Source organism: Vigna unguiculata, chromosome 4, assembly GCF_037176805.1.
Source record: "Vigna unguiculata cultivar grain cowpea cultivar isolate G323 ecotype 2 chromosome 4, ASM3717680v1, whole genome shotgun sequence".
Lineage (NCBI taxonomy): Eukaryota > Viridiplantae > Streptophyta > Magnoliopsida > Fabales > Fabaceae > Vigna > Vigna unguiculata.
The window spans coordinates 39,849,336-39,869,584 of NC_140795.1; the positions used below are offsets into that span (position 1 = coordinate 39,849,336).

A 20,249-nucleotide genomic window follows, 5' to 3' on the forward strand; every position below is an offset into this window, starting at 1 on the left:
TAAAACCTTTAAGATAAAAATTCTATTTCCCTTTTAAGAGCTTCTGAAATAAGTTGGAAGTCTATTCTCCTACAAGAAAGCAAAATTTTAATTTTGGAAGAAAATTGAGTCTGAACATAAACATGAAAGAAAATTAAAGATAAGGAATACTTTACCTTTAGATCTTAAAAATAGATTCATGTGATCCGACTATAATATTCAATAAATGTGATAAAATATTTATAATTAAAATGAAATATAATAGATAATAGGGTTAACTATGTTTTACGTCCTCAAACTATTGAGCGTTTTTGGTTTTGGTCCCTCCTTCAAACTTTAATCTATTTTGGTCCCCCATCTTCTGAAACTTGTGGAATTGGTCCCTATTTTAGCACGCCGTTAGTTTTTTATTGAGCTGGCAGACGGAGTTCCAGGTCACACGTTATCCTTAAGACAAATTTGAGCTACAGTGCAAACGTGGACGACGAAAAGTAAACTTGAGTGAGTGTGAAGCTTTGGTTTTGTTAATCAGAAAGTATACAAAAGATTGGAAACGACCCTTCCGATACCCAGGTTGCCTTGCATGATAGTGGTAGTGGAACTGATCTTTTGGAAAAGAAGCTTTAAAGTGTGACTGCGAATTGGAATAGGGTTTTGATTTCGAAAACAAAATTGGGGGTTTTGGTTTGCAACTCGAAGACAGATTGGTGGGTTCGTGTCGCGTATTTCTTTGACGAGGTAAGTGGTTATTTTTTGGTTTCGTTTTTTCTTTTCTCTGTGTAGTTCCATTTGGTTTTAATCGAAGTGATTTTACTCTTGGTTTGCAATGTAGGGTTCGAGATGGGTTTTGATCTCATTTTGTATCATATGGGAAGGTTTGAAAAGAAGAGGGGTGTGAAGTATGTTGGTGGAGAAATACATGTTGTTAAGTGCATTGATCCTGATCGTTGGTCGTATTTCGAAGCATTGGGTATAGTCAAAGAATTCAAGTACGGTGGTGAAGTTAGACTATGGTGGAAGGGTTCATCCGAAAGCATATACAACAATCTGAGGCTACTGAATGATGATAAGGAAGCATTGAACCTAGCTAAGTATGCAGATGATAATGAAGAAGAAGTTGAACTGTACGTGGAGCATCTTCCTAGTATGCCAGAAATTATTAAGTGTATTGAAGGAGTGGGCGAAGAGGCGGGACAAGAACAGGTTGTACAGCCAGAGGTTGTCGAGGAAGTGATTGCTGATAAAGTGGTAATGGGGGACGAAGAAGAGGTTAGGGAAGAAGAGGTTATGGAAGAAGTTAGGGAAGAAGAGGTTGAGGGAGAAGAGGTTATGGAAGAAGAGGTTAGGGGACAGGAACTGAGGGGAGAAGAGGTGAGGGAAGAAGAGGTTAGGGGACAGGAACTGAGGGGAGAAGAGGTGAGGGGAGAAGATGGTAGGGAAGAAGAGGTTCGAGATAGACTTGATGAGAGTGAAGAAGAAAGGGTTGCTGATGATGATGATGGGTTTGGCATGGATAATGTGCCACGAAGAAATTTTCAGGAGGTTTTGGAGAGGTGGAATAGATTGAAAGCAAAGTCCAATTCAGGTAGGAAAAAGAGAAATGTTGGTGAAGGGTCATTTGTGACTAATGACTGCGTTAGACAACATGAGATCAATGAAGAATACGATAGTGAGCAACTATGCTCTGATGTTGATAGTGACGAAGGTGCTAGTGATAAAGTGCCAAAATTTGTGAAGTATAATGCTGAAGATATGAACAAGAACTTCAAATTCAGATTAGGCATGGAATTTTGTTCCTTGAAGGATTTCAAGCATGCCCTTATGGAGCATAGTGTATTGAATGGGAAGGAAATTAAATTTGTGAAGAATGATGTTAGAAGAGTAAGGGCTGTTTGTAAAAAGAAATGTGGCTTTCTAATAATGGTGAGCAAGGTTGGTGGTAGCCAAACCTTTAGAGTGAAGACACTTGTTGGCAGTCATAGATGTGGGAGGGTTATGTTCAACAAGAATGCAAATAAAGATTGGATTGCACAGGTATTGCTGGACAAATTTTTAGATGTGGGGAACATGACTGTAAATCAAATAATTGATGAAGTTAGAAAGAATTATAGTGTTGGGGTAACACCTTGGAGAGCTGCCAAAGCAAAGGATATTGCAATGGACTGCATGGTGGGAGATGGTCAACGACAGTATGCTCTGCTTTATGATTATGTGGCTGAGTTATTAAGAGTAAAGGCTGGAACCTTTAAAATCAAAATTAACCAATCCACTCCCACTTTGCAACCAAGATTTGGATCTTTTTACATCTGTTTAGATGGCTGTAAGCAGGGGTTCTTGGCTGGATGTAGGCCTTTCATTGGTGTAGATGGTTGTCATTTAAAGACAACCTATGGTGGACAATTATTGGTTGCAGTTGGTAGAGACCCGAATGATCAGTACTTTCCATTAGCCTTTGCAGTGGTGGAAAATGAATGCAAAGAAACCTGGAGATGGTTTCTATCATTATTATTGGAAGATATTGGGGACATCCAATCCAATCGTTGGGTTTTCATTTCGGATCAACAAAAGGTAAACATAATCTGAAACAATTTTAATTTTATTGTTTCATACATCTTAATTGACATGATAGCAATATTATTGTATTCTTTGCAGGGACTAATGACAGTTTTTGATGAGATATTGGAAGGAGTGGAGCATAGGTTCTGTTTGAGACACCTTTACAGTAATTTTAAAAAGAGATTTGGTGGAGGAGTTGTCATCCGAGACCTTATGATGGGGGCTGCAAAGGCTACCTTCTATCAAGCTTGGGAAAAAAAATGGGTGAGTTGCAGAAAATTAATCCTGATGCTTATAACTGGTTACTTCAAATACCTAGGAAATGTTAGTGCAAACATGAATTTAGTATGTATCCTAGGTGTGATGTGTTGATGAATAATTTATCGGAATCCTTCAATAGTTCAATTCTGATTGCTAGAGATAAACCTATCATAACTATGATGGAGTGGATTAGATCATACATCATGGGAAGGTTTGCATCCCTAAGACACAAATGTAGCTTATATACTGCAAATGTGATGCCTAAACCTCAAAAAAGACTAGATAAGGAAATTGAAAAAAGTGCAAATTGGATTCCAGTCTGGGCAGGGGGGCAAAGTTTGAAGTGACTCAGGGGTTCACCATGGAAAAATTTATTGTCGACCTAACTGAACATAGTTGTAGTTGTTATTTCTGGGATTTGGTTGGGATTCCATGTAGGCATGCAGTGGCTGCAATTCACTACAAGATAGAAAATCCTGAGGATTATGTTCATCCCTATTACAAGAAAAATGCATATCTGGCTTGTTATGGACCTGAAATAACCCCCATAAATGGACAACAAATGTGGCCTAAAAGTGATTTCCAAGAGCTGCTACCACCTATCTACAAAACACCACCAGGACGACCCAAGAAACTACGTAGGAGGGAAGCAGATGAACATGTTAGTCACTCAAAGATAAGTAAGAAAAATATTGCCATGAAGTGTACAAGATGTAATCAGTTTGGCCATAATATCAGGACCTGCAGAAAGAGAAACACAACCAGAACAACCAAACAGGTAACATTTAATCCAGTTTTCTATCTTTATTATGTTATACAATATTCAAAATAATTACAATACCCATTTCACAGAGTAACACACAAAGGAACACACAGAGGAACATCCCTGCAGCAGCAGCAACTGAAGCTGGATGTAGCAATTCTGCACAAGCAAGAAGGCAGATGCCTCGTAGGAGGGAGAGATCATCATCTTTGGCTGGCACGAGCAGGCAACGAGCAACTACAATAACAACAAACTCAACTCCACAAGTTATAGGGTCCCAAGCAAGTAGCACTGCACCCACTGGACAACCCACGTGATTTGATTCATTGTAACTTTGTAGTTGGTTTGTTGGATTAAGTGAAAACTTTGTTTTTTTTTGTGTACATGAATGGATTATTGTCCCCCACTAATGAAACACCATAGCGGTGGGTAGGCATGTGGTGGACCATCTTTTGTTATAGGCACCACTTTTGATGCATGGACCACATTTTGATCAATGTCCACTTTATATGGCTTTTTGTAATGACTTAGCAGTTGTTTAATTCATATGATGCAGGGACCACATTTTCATCAATTCAAAATATATGTTTGGTTCAAACTGTCAAAAATTTCAAATTAGTAAAGAAGTAACCAATATGTAAATAATTATATGTTTGTTTAAGGCATATTGAAAACTAACCAGTATGTAAATAAAGCTACCAAAATGGATAAAAAAATGGCCAACAGATTGTTAATACCACAAGGGTAATAGAACACCAATTAAACGAAGTAAAATGGAACACCAATTCTTTCATTAATAGCAAATTCCCACGAATACAATACCTATCTAAAACAACCCCTAAAACATAAAAACCTTCACTGCCACAGCTCACAACTCCATACCTAACCTAATTACAATTCACCTTCAACAAGAACATAACCACAAATAAAACTGTAAACGCCCACGACATAAGAAATAAAAATTGCAGGAATTTCTCTAATCTTCTCTCTGTTTGCAATTTCTTCTTCAACTTCTCATTTCTTTTTGTCAATTCCAGGATAACTTTGTCCCTATCTAAGCAAACTTCATCTTCCTCTACTATTTTTCCGCTGTTCGCTTCAATTTCAGATTTTTTACCTTCGAATTCAGATTCATCTTCTTTAACCCACTCAAAATAGTTGTAGTGTGAATTGGACTGCAAAACGAAAATATTATAGCATTTCCGTACATAAATAACAAGCAAAAGTGATGGAAATTGATATACTTACAGCCCAATTTCTACATCTCCAAAACAATCTGCCCTTATTCTTCACAGTAGTTGCCTTTAGGAGCAACAATCTTTCCCCACACCCACATACTTTTGATGCTATTTCCGAAGACGAGCCACAACTCTACGACATTTTCGAACCAATCTTCCTCTGCGTAAAATTGAAACCTTTGCTACCACTCTTCATAACTGACTCCAGACGATTGTTGTTGCCTTAGTTTCCCCAACACGAACCAATCTTCCTCTTCAGTCACACTCTTTAGCACATTACCACTGTTCCAATCCCGTTCCAATCCTCCAATCGCAATATTAGGGTTCAAATCCTGTATAAGAAGCTTATGAGTAAAATAAAGTAATTAACTTTTATTTTGCCACGTTTCACTGTAGCTTAATTGACCCTTAAAATAACGGGTGACATGGAACTCCGTTTGCTAGCTCAAAAAAAAAATCTAACGGCATGCTAAAATAGGGACCAATTCCACGAGTTTCAGAAGATGAGGGACCAAAATAGATTAAAGTTTGAAGGAGGGAGCAAAACCAAAAACGCTCAATAGTTTGAAGACGTAAAACATAGTTAACCCTAGATAATATTTTCTAAAAATGACGGATTTTCATTTGATTAATGAATAAAAAATGAGAAGAGTTTACTTTTACTAAGTTTACATAAAGGAAAATCAAATTGGATAACACTAAGAGATGGTGAAATATTATTACAAAAAACACTAAATTTCAGTAATTCGTCGAGTACATATAAGTTTATATAAGTTTGGATGACCATGATACTTGCTTTCGGAAATTAAATGCAAGAGAATTAAAAAATTAAAACTTTATAATATTACTTTATTATTATTATTATTTTAATTTGAATCACCTAAAACACTAAAAATTGACCTAACACACACCAAAAATAATCTAGAAAAATGTATTTGAATACAAAAGACATGAATAAAAGGATCAAACCAGAAGTTAAAAGCAAATTCATGTAATTTATGGCTTATAAAGTAGAAGCTTCAAAAATAAGTTTAAGGTATTTATTACTTATTTTTGAATTGGTCAAACTAACTTACAAATTATTTAAATAAGTTAATAATTAACTTATTGACTTTACCCATTTGTTAAATCTCGTGAAGAAAGTTTTTCATGTTAAAATTTTGTAGATGAAAAAGAATATATAGTTACAAAAAATCATTAATTAATAATAGTCAACTAGATTCCTGAAAATAAATTATTAACAAAATCAACAAATATTTTACATTGACACTATAGTAATTCAAAAGGGTTGAAGAAATAAAAATATTAAAAATTAGAATATTTCTTTGATTTCTTTAATATGTCAAACAATTAAGAACATTTTGCTATGGGTTTTAATGAAGAAATGCTAATAATAAAGATGTGATCATGATGACACAACCCTTTCATTCCCATCTCGTTCTCTAGAAACCATTAATCCTTTAACCAGTGTCCCCACTTGGGAGTGCTATGTCACCAAATATAATTAGGTCCCGTAACTTCTAATCAATCATTATTTATTGAAGGATATAAAAGACGTTTTGTGTCTCGTTAAACTTTTAAATATAGTAAATTTTTTTGAATTTTGTATTATTATTTTCAACCAAGATTAAATATGTTTTTTAAGTTCTTACGAATAATTGACATTAAATAAAAGGTTGGCGTTAGAGACCATTTTGACACATTAATATTTTAGTTAAATGTTAAAATTGCTATTGTGTAAGTTTGTCATTCATTTGTCATTGTTATTCAGATACGGAAAATGTCTAGTTACTAAGGGTAATAGAATAAAATAAGAAGAAGAAGAAATGTGAGAATCAAATGAGTTATTCCCTTTGCTTCTTTTAAAAAAAATAAATATTATTAACACATGATTAAGGAAATTTAAGAACATGCCTAATTATACTTGATAACTCACCACATCAAACCACAATAAAAGATACATTTTATTGATAAAAAAACGATATATTGTATGCCAAAATAATACGTAATCAACCTATAGGACACACAAATTGCATAATGAGTAGTTATAACTATTCTATTCAATAACCATTTATGTGTAATTAATTTTATAATTGAATATTTTAATATTAAGTCAATATTCTGGTATGTGATCAAATTTTAAATAAACTACGTAGTTATATTTGGGTAATTTTATAATTAACATTTACTTATATTTTTAAAATTTTGTCATACATTAACTTGATTTTGTTTAATAATGTGTCAAATATTGTTCATGACCTAATAGACTATGAAACCTCATTCCAAGCTTTGTGTCAATCGAATATACGTAATTAATTATTTTATGTTGTTGCAACATATACAATCTTTTTTCCATTTATTTTTTCTATATCCATATCTAACCAAAAAGCCTAACTAACCAAATTATGGGATCATATCCACTTATTTATTATACTTTTAACTATTTTATCTATCTAGCTAGCATTTAAGAATAAGCAAAGTAAATGAGTTATCATAATATTTTTCCTTGTAAACTACACTCATTTCATCTATAACAAAATAAAGCCTATGTTTGTTACTAAAAAATGAATATATTAAAGTGTCAATGTCGTAGAGATTCACGTGCACGTGCACTAGAAATAAGATGATTTTATGTCGTATAAATAGGTGCAAACCTTACTTTACAAGTCAATTTTGTAGGATTGAGTTAGATTTAAAATTCACTTTTTAATATGGTATCAGAATTATGAGTTAAAGTCTATCGTAGCAATATTTGTTTGTTGAACTTATTGTTACAATGAGATTTGTTATTTGTTCGATTTATTATTCCACCCACTATCAGACTATTACGAGATCACTATTTAATGTCTAGTTTTATGCTCGATATATATATATATCTTAGTGTGAGGAGATGTGTGATAGAGATCCCATGCCGACTAGAAATAATATGATTTCTTAGCATATAAATGAGTGTAAACCTCGTTTTATTATAAACCGATGCTTGAATTAAGCTTAAAGTTCATTTTTTAATACAATGATTAAATAAAATTATAGGTAACCATATATATATATATATATATATATATATATATATATATATATATATATATATATATGAAATTCGTTATGAAAAAGTTATAAGGTAACAAATAATTCCTTATAGTATTTTTTTTCTTGTAGTCGACGTAACCTATATTTTTTCTTTGTTGCATGCAAACGTCAACAAATATATAAAACTAATGTTAAATAAGATATGTAACCCCATCAAAAGGTAAAGGTTATAGATATATTTACCCATTCTCACGTGTCCATATCGTATTGTTCCCTCAAAATATTATATTAACATAAAAATGTTGTTCGAGATATGTGCTTAGGTAAATAGATTAGTAAGATCCATTGATGAAGACAAGTTACATAAAGAAGAATGGTGGAAGAAGATTAGTGGCTCATAAAAATTTTATTTTGTAAAAGAAGCTTTATCTTCAATAACGACGAGTAGAATATGATACTTCTTACACATAAGCTTTTGGAGAAAATAAATTTATATGAAGTAAAACTATGACCTCATACTAAAAATTTAAAATTATAGGGTGACAAAGTACATGTTTCATAAATTTTAATTAATTGATTTGATAATAAATAATTTATCAATTGATTTTGATTCGCTATTTTTTTTTAAAGTTATTCCATTTTGACCCACTAATGAAAAGTTCTTTCATTCATTCATCTTATTAATAATTTTACGTGGATAAATATGTAACATATCTTGATAAATATATGAAATATATCATAAAGAGGCTTTAAGATTTTGTAACTGAAAAATGTCTTGATTCATAAATAGTTGAAAGATGATCTACCAAATGTTGTGGTTGAGGTTAGTTGAGAATGTTTTAGTTGTGGTTGACTTGATTTCTTTCATCTTGTCTTACTACATCTTTTTGGTATTTTTTTTAAATATAGTTCTATAAATATTTAATATTTTCTTTTATAGACATTTCATTTTTCTTAGTTTTTCTATTATGTTTATGTAAAATTTTCATAAATTAGATATTTACAAACATCTTTAAAAATAAAGATCTTGCTCGAAATAAGAAAAAAAAATGTCTAAAGTAAATATATTATAAAAATAAATAAAATATTCAAATAGAAATGGTTCCAATAAAATAATATAATAACTCATAGACCCATAAACAACTTGTAATTTTTATTATAAAATACAAATATACTATTCATAACATCTCTTATAATAATTATCTATAACTTTTTAATAACGTTTATTTCACTTTTATAGTTAATATTCTTAAGATTAAATTTCATGACATTTTGATCTTGTTATTTTAAATTTTGATATTTAACGATTTTAAGACCGAGGAATATTATTTTCATAATAAAAATAATAATTAAATATGTTTTTAATTTTTAAAATTATACGCGAATTGAGATTAGTTTTTGTAAAAAAATTTGATATATTTTAATTCTTATACTTTGAAAGTGAATAAATATAGTTATTTTAATTTAATAACATTACTTTTTTTGTTGTGCTTATTAACCGATGTTCCAGGTTGTCATGTGAGTTGGAAAATGTCGAAACAGTGAAAACAATTTAAACGTCATCCCAAAACACGTTTGATACATCAAAAAATTTTAACACAATTGAATTAAAAAGATTATATCTACTTATTTTTATAGTTTAAAGATCAAAATGTATGAAAGTTTGGAATAAGATCAAATTCTAATTTTAAATCAAGTATGTAAAAATATATTTAACCTCAAAATAGTGACACTTTTAGTATTTATCATAGTGATATTCGTGTTAATCCTCTAAAATAAGGTTTCACGTCTATCTCTTGGAGATGAGAACAAAACCGAGATAAAAGTTAGATAAAAGTGAAAACTTCACTAACTGTTGAAGATAATAATGTGAATTCATAATTAATCTCTGTAATACTAAAACTTTCATACACCACTTTAAAACCTAGTCTCTTGAATTAAATCTCATAATATCTATTTTTCACATTATATATGATGCGGATATTTCTATAAAGTATAACTTTATCTTCTATTTTTTGTGTTTTGCCTAGGTTATAAGTATACTTTATCATTATACTTTTTTAACTTTGTCTTGCTTACCTTTGCTATTGCTATTGCTATTGTGTGATTCACACTCTTCAAGGTGTAAAAGTTTACAAACTCTATTTTTTACAGATAAAATCAGTGTTATCAAACTTGACTTAGACTAATCAGAATTCGACACAGAAACTAATTCTTTAATATTTTGAAAATAGTATTACTATTTTTTTTGTTATATATTTTTGAATAACTGTTTTAGCAATAATTCATCATAAAAACAAAATATTAGATAAATATTTTAATATATAATAAAACAATTTTCATTTAAAATATGAATTATTTAATTATTTAAACAAGTTGTTAATTACAATTTAACTCTTCTAATAAAAGTTTCTAAGAAAGGAAATTTACCATTATAATTTGTACAATTACTAACTTTCTGGAGAAAAATGTAATTCTTTAAAAGAAAAGCAATAAGACCGAATTACGTTGCACCAACCTTTAGAACCACCAAATGGTATTAAGTCATGTTTAATGGCGTAGGTTTATGACATGACACCATTAGCAATGTTGTGATAATTTTTAATTTCTTTTCTTGTAAGACAAAATATCTTTTTATGTCTTATATTTTTATAGTGATTTTGTTTTGGTTCTTTAATTTTTAAATTTTTGTTTACTTTCTCTAAATTTGTAACTTTATGCAACATGGCAACTTAATGTTCATCCTATTAGCTTAGTTTGTTTGAAGAGAAATCATAGAGTGAAAAATGACTATAACAAATAAATAAGTAAAAGTGAGATTTTGCTTTCTTTCACTTGAGCCACATTTTGCTGGTTAATAGAAAATTCTATTGTTAATTTCACTTGGAAAAATTGAATCACCAAAACTTTTGTTTGAGCGAAAGATGTTTTACATAAGCAAAAATTTTGTCATCTTGGGTTACATAAGCACCACCACACTTTTGCTTGAGCAAAAATCTTGTCATCTTAGATTACATAAGCAACACCACACTATCGCTTGAACGAAAATTACACCACTTTAAGACATATTAAGACAATCATACTTTCGTTTGAGGAAAAAATGTCACTTGAGTGAAAACAAGAATAGACAAACCTTCTTGTAGAGGAAACCTCCTTTTTACTACAACAAATTAGTTTTTATTCCTCACATAATCAACAAACAATCAAATAGTGACTTAAACATCCAAAATAATACAAAAGAAGGTTTCAAAAAAAATATATCACATTATGATCATTGTCACAGTAACAAACTTATCAAATTAGTTATTATATTAATATCTAATTAATTAGTGACAAATTTAGTTACAAATTATAATTTTTTATTCATGATAGTGATTATTTTAGTAACCGATAATTTTTTATTTTGTAAATTGATATCTAAAGTCATTATAGATGAGTAACAATTTTTTATTATTAAAATTAATTATTATTTAAGATTTTCCTTGTAGTGATATGCTTAAACTATTTAATTTAAATAAAAAACTACAAAGAATTTGCTGATGTAGAGTATCATTTTAAAAAATAATGTATAGAGAGGGTTAGATCCTCGCTGAGCTAAAACTAATTCAAAAAGTAATATAAAGATAAGGCAAAACCCTAACTAAGATAAAAATAATTTAGAAAGCAGAAAATTATTTTAAAAAGTAAAATAGATACCGATGTTATTTTATCTCGTTGCTAATCGAATGCATTCTTGTACTGTAGTGTCATTACGGTTGATGACAAGATTATAAAAATATATGAGACCAATGAATCTTTACAAGAGAATTTATTCTATTTAAAAATTTTATCAAATAGGAATGATTTTTATTCTTTCACAAGCGACTCAATTCTAAAAAAATGGAGTATGAAGAGATGAAATTGAAGAAAAGCTAAAGTGAGAAATGCTTTTGTGAGAGACTGGGAGAGAAAAAAGAAAATGAAGGTGGGGTGCGTTACTTTCTTTTAAGCACTGCATTAACAACGTATCACATATACATTCAAAGATGAATCATTTGCCCTTTACTCAATGTTTGAAAGTATTATAAACCTAAAATCGAAAGAAAAAGAATGAAAGAGTGGATTCGACTTCATCCAGAAAGAGCACAAGGTAACGGTTCAAGCTTGGGTTGATCACTACGCTTCTTCGAATTTTTGGCTTTATGATACATTATTAATATTATAATTATTAGAAATATATAATGGGAAAATTAACGTGTAATGGGATTTTAAATTTTAATATATTAGTGTTTTTTTAGAAAATAAATATTACAGATATCAAAAAGTAATAACTAATATTATTTTCACAATATTCAAGAAATCTTAGTAATATAAGGCAATTATTCCATCCATCAGGCTTCAATATCACCACTTTATTGATATTTTGAAAGAAAGAAAGAAAAAAGTTTGTGGCTTTGTTTCACTGCAACAATACAAAAACATAAGTAGACAAGACAAAGTTGGAAAGAAAGTTGAATGATTTATGGACATATTTGACAGCTTCTACTAAGAATATTTAGTGCGACATTTAATTTACCTGCTCGTTCATTTTTTAACAAGAAGAAAATGTATCACAGATCACAATGACTAGTTTTAAAATGGTATATTAAGTATCAAGAGTTCAATAAGTCATAAAGATTTGAGATATTAAAGAATTTGCAAGCTCATTACTTTCAATCATTTGAAAAATGTTATTTGTAATTTTTTGTAAATACGCCAAGACCTTTTAAATTACTATTTATTTCATTTAGACCTAACAGAAGATATCTTTGATGGCACACCTTCTAGCATGACTAAACACTTTCATGAAGAGATAGAGTCATCTTTGCAAAGTAAAACAAAGCTCTTTTTTTTTAGGTCACAATGGAGAATCTTTAGTAGATTATGAATATTTAGACCTTGTATTAAAGGTCAAGTAGTGTAGGTTTCTTCTAGACCTTGTATAAAGGGCCAAGTAGTGTAAGGTTTTAAAAACAATTTTGCTTAAGTAGGAAGCATCATATGCGTCTACTTAAGCAACTCTATGATGTTTAATTATGTTAATCATGCTTGCTTAAGAAGAACATCCTACATGTGTCATATGGCAAACTCTTTAATGGAGAGTTCTCTTACACAGGTAGTCTTGGTGTTTATCAAAGACTACTTTAGTCAAGATAAAAATTTGTGTTTTCTCTTTTACTTAGTCAATCACTCTTTTCTCTATTTTTGTTAGGTTTATTTAATTTAGTCTTTATTTTATTTCAGTGTTTAATTAGGTCTTAATTTTCATCAATTTGATTTTTTTGTTAATTGTATTTAAATAGTTAATGTACGTGAACAATGCATATTACATGTTAGTTTGTGATTTTCTTTATTTTTTATTTTATTAAATTTTTATAATTTTTATTTTTTTAATTTAAAAAAATTTTCATGTGTCAAATTAGCATTGTGACATGTGTTAGTTCGTGGTAGTTTTATTTCCTTTTGTTCAATTTAGTTCATATATATATATATATATATATATATATATATATATATATATATATATATATATATATATTTGTTATTTTTGTAGGATGGACTGACAACCCACACGGTCGGCCCGAGCCGACAACCGAGACAATATGATCCGATCCAATGACCTGGACAAGTCTAGTCGGCCCGACAACCCGGATGAGTCAGGTCAAGCGCATGACTAGGGTGGGTCGTACGAATCTAAAGACCCAAATGAGTTGAACAATCCTGACGACCAGGACAAGTCGAGCAAGCCCGATGAACATGACGGGCTAAGCATGGGGAACAACAAAAGAAAGAGGCTGGAATGGAGATCAAAAAGCAACCATGAAGAATAGGATCAAAACATGTTACACACTTACATATATTTGTAAATTCCTAAACACAACACACATAGCACACTCATTGAATTGAGTGCTTCATGAACAATATTATATTATTTTTTAATAACAAATAAAGTTGTATTCTCAAACATGGATTAATAGTTACTATCCATATTAAAATTCAAAAATATTTATCCACACAGTCACAAAATCACTACAAATTTTAGTATTTGTTTCATGCACAAATATTCTAGTAAGAAATATTTATATTTATAATAATATTTTCATGTATAAATGACGATGTCAATTGGACTAATTCAAAGAAAATAAAAATAAAGAATGGTTCATGCCTTACACATCTCATTTAAACTCAAAGTCCTTTTTTAAAGTAACCTTAACCTAGATTCAATTCAACATACCCACCACCATTAACATTGAGCGGAATTAAATTAAATCATATAACAAATTGAAGAAATGAAAAACAGAAAATTGATTTCCCGTAACAAAAGTTTCCCATACACACTTTTAGAAATCAAACTATATCATTTACTAAAAAGAAACAATTATTTATGAACTATGTTGCATCATGCCAATAGAAGAAAACAAAAGATGAAATATACTCTGGTTAGCAACCAAACAAAGTATTATATATTTAATAAGATATTTGTTATTCCTAAGACAAAGAAAAAGAGAAAAGTACATGAGATCAAAAGATAATCAAAATATATACACATAACACAGAAACATAAGAAAAGACATTCAACTTGAGAGGACATGTTTTGTCAAATTTTAAGTGCGATCATACATTTATTTGCAGAATTTTAGTGTAATCAATGCTGTACAATGCACTCCAATCTTGTTTCCTCTTTTGTTTGCTGAGGTTGTAGGTTTTCAACTTTTACACTCTCCTTGCTCTTCCCCCATAGGACACTATAGAGTCCAACCACTAGTAAAATAGTGCCACCAACACTGCCATAATTAAAAGAAAGAACAAACACAAACCCTAGTTATTTTCCGAATAATATGCAAATTAAAAACGGACAAATATGTGTTTGATTTCTAAAATTTAGGTTAACACTGTTTTATCTCTTTTCAATTTAAAATAAATGTTTAAAGTATCTGAAATTTAAAATTTCATTTTAATATCTTTCATCCTAAGTGATTGTTATGCAAATATTAGCAAAATGAATATTTTAAAAATTAAACATATAGGCTGTTTGATGATAAAAATTTAAAGTAGAAAAGTCTATAAGAAACTATGGGCTAATCAAACATAATTTATTAACTGATTAAGGAGAAAGATGAAAATTCTTTGATTTCATAAATAAAAACAGAAAAAGTTATGTGATAAAAGAAAGTGATTTTTATAAAATTAACTAGTTATTTATTTTTTACAATTTGTGCTTGTTTTTAGATTGATAAAGTAGAATATGCACCTTCCCAAGTAAAGTGTTTCTTTCCACAATAATGCTGAGAATATTGCTGTGATTATAAGAGCCAGAGGAGTGAACATTGCTGTGAAAACTGGGCCTTTAGTTTCTATTGTGCAGACTTGCAGCCAATAACAAATGCCTGTTACAACTATACCCTGCCAACAAAACACTGTTAGTGATGATTACAAACATCGAATGCAAATTGTTAAAGTAAAAGAAAAAATAATTTACTAGTTTGAAACAAAACAAATACTATAATATTAATTTTTGTTATTGGGTAAATTTTCTTGTAGAATCTTCTAAGTGATTTATACGGTTCTTTTACCATAAAAGATTAAAAAAAATATAATTAACATTTCCTATAACAGAACTTAATTTGGTAAGAAAATATAAAATTAAAACAGTTAATGGAAAAACTTAAGTACTAAATGTCACAAAAACAAAATAGAGAGAAGAGAATGACATAAATACCACTTTTATATAACTACACTTATATTTAAAAAATATATTCACATCATAGAATATTAACAAATTATGATGTGAACAAATATATGGAAAGATGTTGCATAAAGTTAAAAGATAAGCCAAAAATATCCGATTCATATCATAATCCTCTCCTTGTTTTTGTCTTCATTTAATTTAGAACTTTTCCCCATATTTCTGATAAGAAAAATATACATCTCCACACACTCACAAAAAGATTCCAATTAATTTGAAAACACATCTCAGTTTCTAATCTATAACTCTGTATATAAAAGAGTTATCTTTTTGGTGTCCAAAATTTCTTTAAAATTAAAATTATTATTTTACTCCAAATAACCGTTTTTTTTTTAATTTAAAAGTTTTTCTCTATTTGACATTTTTTTTAACTTAATAATTTTTTAATAAATTATAAATAAAAATTCTTTATAATAAAATTATAAAAATAATTTATATTTAATTTTATAATTATAATAATAAAAATATTATTATTAATTTTGTTATTTTTTACTATGATAAAAAAGTAAATACACACATATATATGTAGCACACGTATTTTCAATAATAATAATAAAAATTTATGATTAATTTTATTAACATCAAATTTATCTAACTTTGAACCAATAATGTTGATGCCAATATAAAATCTACGCTAAACTCTAAAAGATACCAATATAGTATGTTTTAGAAATCATTAAATGATGAATAGTTTTTATCAATTATTATCATCTCACATACAAATCAAAGAGTGAAATTAAATAGTAAAAGTAAAAAACTTTTGAAGTTACTTGTGTGATGAAGTTGGTCATAACTTTGAAAATCAAAGTGTGATCCATTAAAATCTCTCATACGTGGTTTCTCATAGGATTTGATGGGGAAATGATTTTCCATTCACAATGGGTATGTGTGGTGAATGGAAGATTTCCCTATCTCTTAGAAGAGAAATGCAACCACATTTTTGGACCAAGACTTCCACTACCATCTATTTCTTAAAATGGAGCACTTCCAAATTCCATTCAAAGGAATGAATACTTAGAGCACTCCAAAATTCTATGATTATCTATGTTTCTCCACTACTTCAAAAGTTTAATACATTTTCTACTTCCCTCGCGACATCAAAACAACTAGGTTTCTATAAAGAAACATTACTTTAGGGCACAAATATGCTTCAATTCCTTAAGGGCATCAAACGTTCATTGACCAAGTAAGTAGTGCTCATGCATTACAACTAAGAAAAACTTAAATAGGATTTTTTTTTTTTAGATTTATGTAACAACGATAGCATATGTTTATTAGAAACTAAAATGATATTGAAATATACCTTAGAAAAATTAATAAAAAATTAAACTTTCTTCCCACCCTGATTTTTATTTGTTTTTCCTCATAGCATTATTAATTATATTAATTATTTTTATGTATTTTTTTTCTTTTTCTAAAAAATAATGATATTTTGACTCATTTTTAACCCATCACTTTAATCACACTTAGATCATCACATTACACTACTAAAAAAAATTAAAATAGATAATTGAAGAGTGATTAGAATGATGGATTAAAAAGTGGATAAAAAAATGGATCAAAATATAATTATGTTTTTATGAAAGTGTAAAAGAGTACTTGAAAGACGTGGAAAAGAAAAACATAACTTTGTTGTAAAACAAAGAAAAACATCAAAGTCTTTTCTATATGTGCCTAAATAAGGGGACAAAGTATTTTATTTGAAACATGGCGTTCTTTTTTCTTAATCAAAGCTCTTCATCCACAAGTCACATTGTACGACTTTTGAACCTTTACTTATTCATTCATTAATCACTGGAATTCAGATTCGTTAACCTCTGTAATTTTTTCATAAATCTTACCATTTAATTAATTGCTGCAGTTTCAGATCTATCTATGCATGTATAAGAATGCATTATTAGAGAGTAAAAACATACACAGTATGCCACAGAAAGAAGATGAATATCCCATCCAAGCTTCCATGCCGAAGGATTGTGCCTCTCAACTGCAACAGCCACAACAGTAGACTGCATGAAGCTGAAGAAGCATTGCAGAGCTGTGAGACGAAGTTTTGCAGGGTACTGCTTCACAACAAATCCCTGAGAAAAAAAAAATAGACATTTTGTTTATATATATATTAGTGGAAAATTTTAGATCAAGCAAAGTGCTAATCAAAAAGAAAATGGGGGCGAGAATTTCTATTTCCACAACTTTTTTGCACACCTTTTTCTAAATTTAGTAAGGGAGGTAACAGAAGAAAGAGAAATGTGATCAAAAGGGGAAAAACTTTGTTTTGAAAAAGTACATGTAAGAAGAAGAATATAATATAACTTAGGAAATAAACCATAGTCTAGAACTTCATCGTTATAATTGTTACCGTAGGTTATGTTTTAGGCTCATTGTTTCTTGAACTTTTTATGTGTATTATATAACATATCTCTTAACATTTTTTAGACTCAATAATATATTATCTTTTTCTTCATATATTTCTTTATTTTCTACCAGAAGGAACAGAGAGATGAGGTACCTACCTGCAAGATAAGCCACAAGGACCATGTAGTGTTTGCTAAAAGCATCATAAGAGGGCCTTTGATGATGTCAACTTTGTAATGAACAACTGTTGAAGGAGTTTGGTTCTGGTTTTGTTGATACCATTTCATAAAACTCAGTGGAGGTCCCTTCACTAAAGCAAATGTAATTGCCCCAGAAAGGCTTAGAATAGACCCCAAAATCTTTGCTATACCGTGTGCACGTTTTATGGAAATGGTTTCCACCCTGAAATTTGCAGAACCGAGTTTTCACCATATCAAAACTTTGACTTTTTTCTCTTGGTCATGGCCCTTTTTCAGAAAAAAAGAAAGGGGTGGTTTGTTTTTGATTTTACCTAATTAAAAGAGCCATGATGAAGGTAATGGCAGGGACAGTGTTTGAGGAGGCTGCAGCAAATGTTGCAGTGGTGTAGTTGATTGAAACATAGTAAAGGTTTGAACTCAGAGTTAACCTACACATATCAGAGCAGAAACCAAAAGAAAAAAAAAAAAGAAAGTTGTTAAGATGCATGTCATGTCACTGTCAGAGAGTATAATTTATAGTTTTAAACTTAAATCCTTGAATTGACAATGTTAAATGGGGTCAGGAAAGAGACATATCCTTACCCAACAAGAGAAACTAGGAACAATTTGCACAACAAGTTGCATGACAAAGGAGCTGGTTGCTTACTGCAGAATCATGAAATATGTGTAAAGTTAAGAAACAAAAAAGGTTTTTTATGAGCCATGTTTATGGTAAGGATTAAGAAGAGTGATGATGTTTGGAACCTGTCAAAGAAAGCAAAGGGAGAGAGAGCAACTGATGCAAAGGCTTGTCTATAAACAACAAACACATAAGGGCTCATTCCCTTGGAAATTGCAGCTTTGGACAACAAAGCCATTCCTGCATACACAAACTGAACAAAAAGCATTGCAACATAAGGTTTATTTTTCTCCACAATGGCCACACACCGAAACAGAAAACTCTTCATTTTGAGGAACGTATGAATGGCCTTGAAGCAAGGAAACTTGTTGAATATATATAGAGATTTTGGAGTCAATATATGAAATATGTTTTGGCTTTATGCTTTTGTTATTGGCATTGTGCTTTTATATATTTTGACATCAAAGTGGCATGAATTTGGCCCATACAAATGAAAAGTTATATCAGCAGGCACTAGCATCGTTTTCAGCATGGCTCACTGGCGCATGCTAAGATTATTGTACCTTTGCATAGCAAAGGAAGCAACACGGTTACTGTTATGTTAACTATTTGCAGAATTAAGAGGAAGCTTTTTGCAACCACTATACCACAAAGTGATGCTAATGAACCAATCATTCAGTATTATCGTCACTTTGCTTGTTTTATCTTTAATAGGACCCCCAAACCCATGTTATTGACCTTAAAGAGTGAACAGACGCATGTTATTTTGTACTCAGAATAAGTTTAAGGGATCAAATCTTATCCTTAATTAGGCTTTATTTGTAAGGAATAAACTATTCCAAAACAGTTCAAGTTATTCGTAGTGTCTTTATGTTTTAGTAAACTTTTATACCATATAAAGTTAAGGTTTAGAAATGGCTTTTTATTTCTTCAAAATATGACCCTTTTTAGTTTTACTTTTATGAAAATGTTATTTACGTTAAAAAGAAATTAAAATAATTTGTATGTTTTTCTAAGAGACTAACTAAAATTATATTAGATCTAGGGATTGGATAAAACTGATATTTTGTTGATTGAAAACCTATTCAAGTCTAAATTTAATTCGTAGCAAATATTAACTACAATGTGCTAAATTAGTTAAGAAATTCATCATTTCAAAATTATAAATTTATCTAGTGTATAGTTATCAATAAAAAAATTAATACGATAAAGTGTTCTAAAATATATCTTTAAGGAGCTGCAACAAAATCCTTAATTTGTTTATCTTGACTTAAAATGAGCAAATACTTTTATTTTGTATTGTTTTATTTTGGTCCATATTTGAAAAATAGACAATTTTTTGTTACAATTATTTTGATTACTTCATTTTAGTACATAATTTTGCGAAAAAAAATGGTCGTGCTTTTATATATATATATATATATATATATATATATATATATATATATATATATATATATATATATATATATATATATATATATAT

General features: G+C 29.6%; 1 protein-coding gene and 1 pseudogene across 2 annotated transcripts; one reads left to right on the top strand and one right to left on the bottom strand.

The window, feature by feature from the left end:
* Window positions 1-2,637: 2,637 nt before the first annotated feature.
* On the top strand, window positions 2,638-4,110 carry LOC114189723 (uncharacterized; annotated as a pseudogene). The gene is made up of 2 exons (XR_014994208.1): window positions 2,638-3,574; window positions 3,649-4,110. The product of XR_014994208.1 is annotated as an uncharacterized LOC114189723 (transcript).
* Window positions 4,111-14,362: 10,252 nt separating this feature from the next.
* On the bottom strand, window positions 14,363-19,165 carry UMAMIT22 (nodulin MtN21 /EamA-like transporter family protein). The gene is made up of 7 exons (XM_028068206.2): window positions 18,889-19,165; window positions 18,727-18,789; window positions 18,456-18,572; window positions 18,103-18,346; window positions 17,509-17,670; window positions 15,098-15,249; window positions 14,363-14,630 (listed from the first exon to the last, which is right to left on the bottom strand). The coding sequence occupies exons 1-7, from the start codon at window positions 19,089-19,091 to the stop codon at window positions 14,492-14,494; spliced, it is 1,080 nt and encodes a 359-aa protein (XP_027924007.2). The 5' UTR covers window positions 19,092-19,165; the 3' UTR covers window positions 14,363-14,491.
* Between the last annotated feature and the right edge of the window lie 1,084 nt (window positions 19,166-20,249).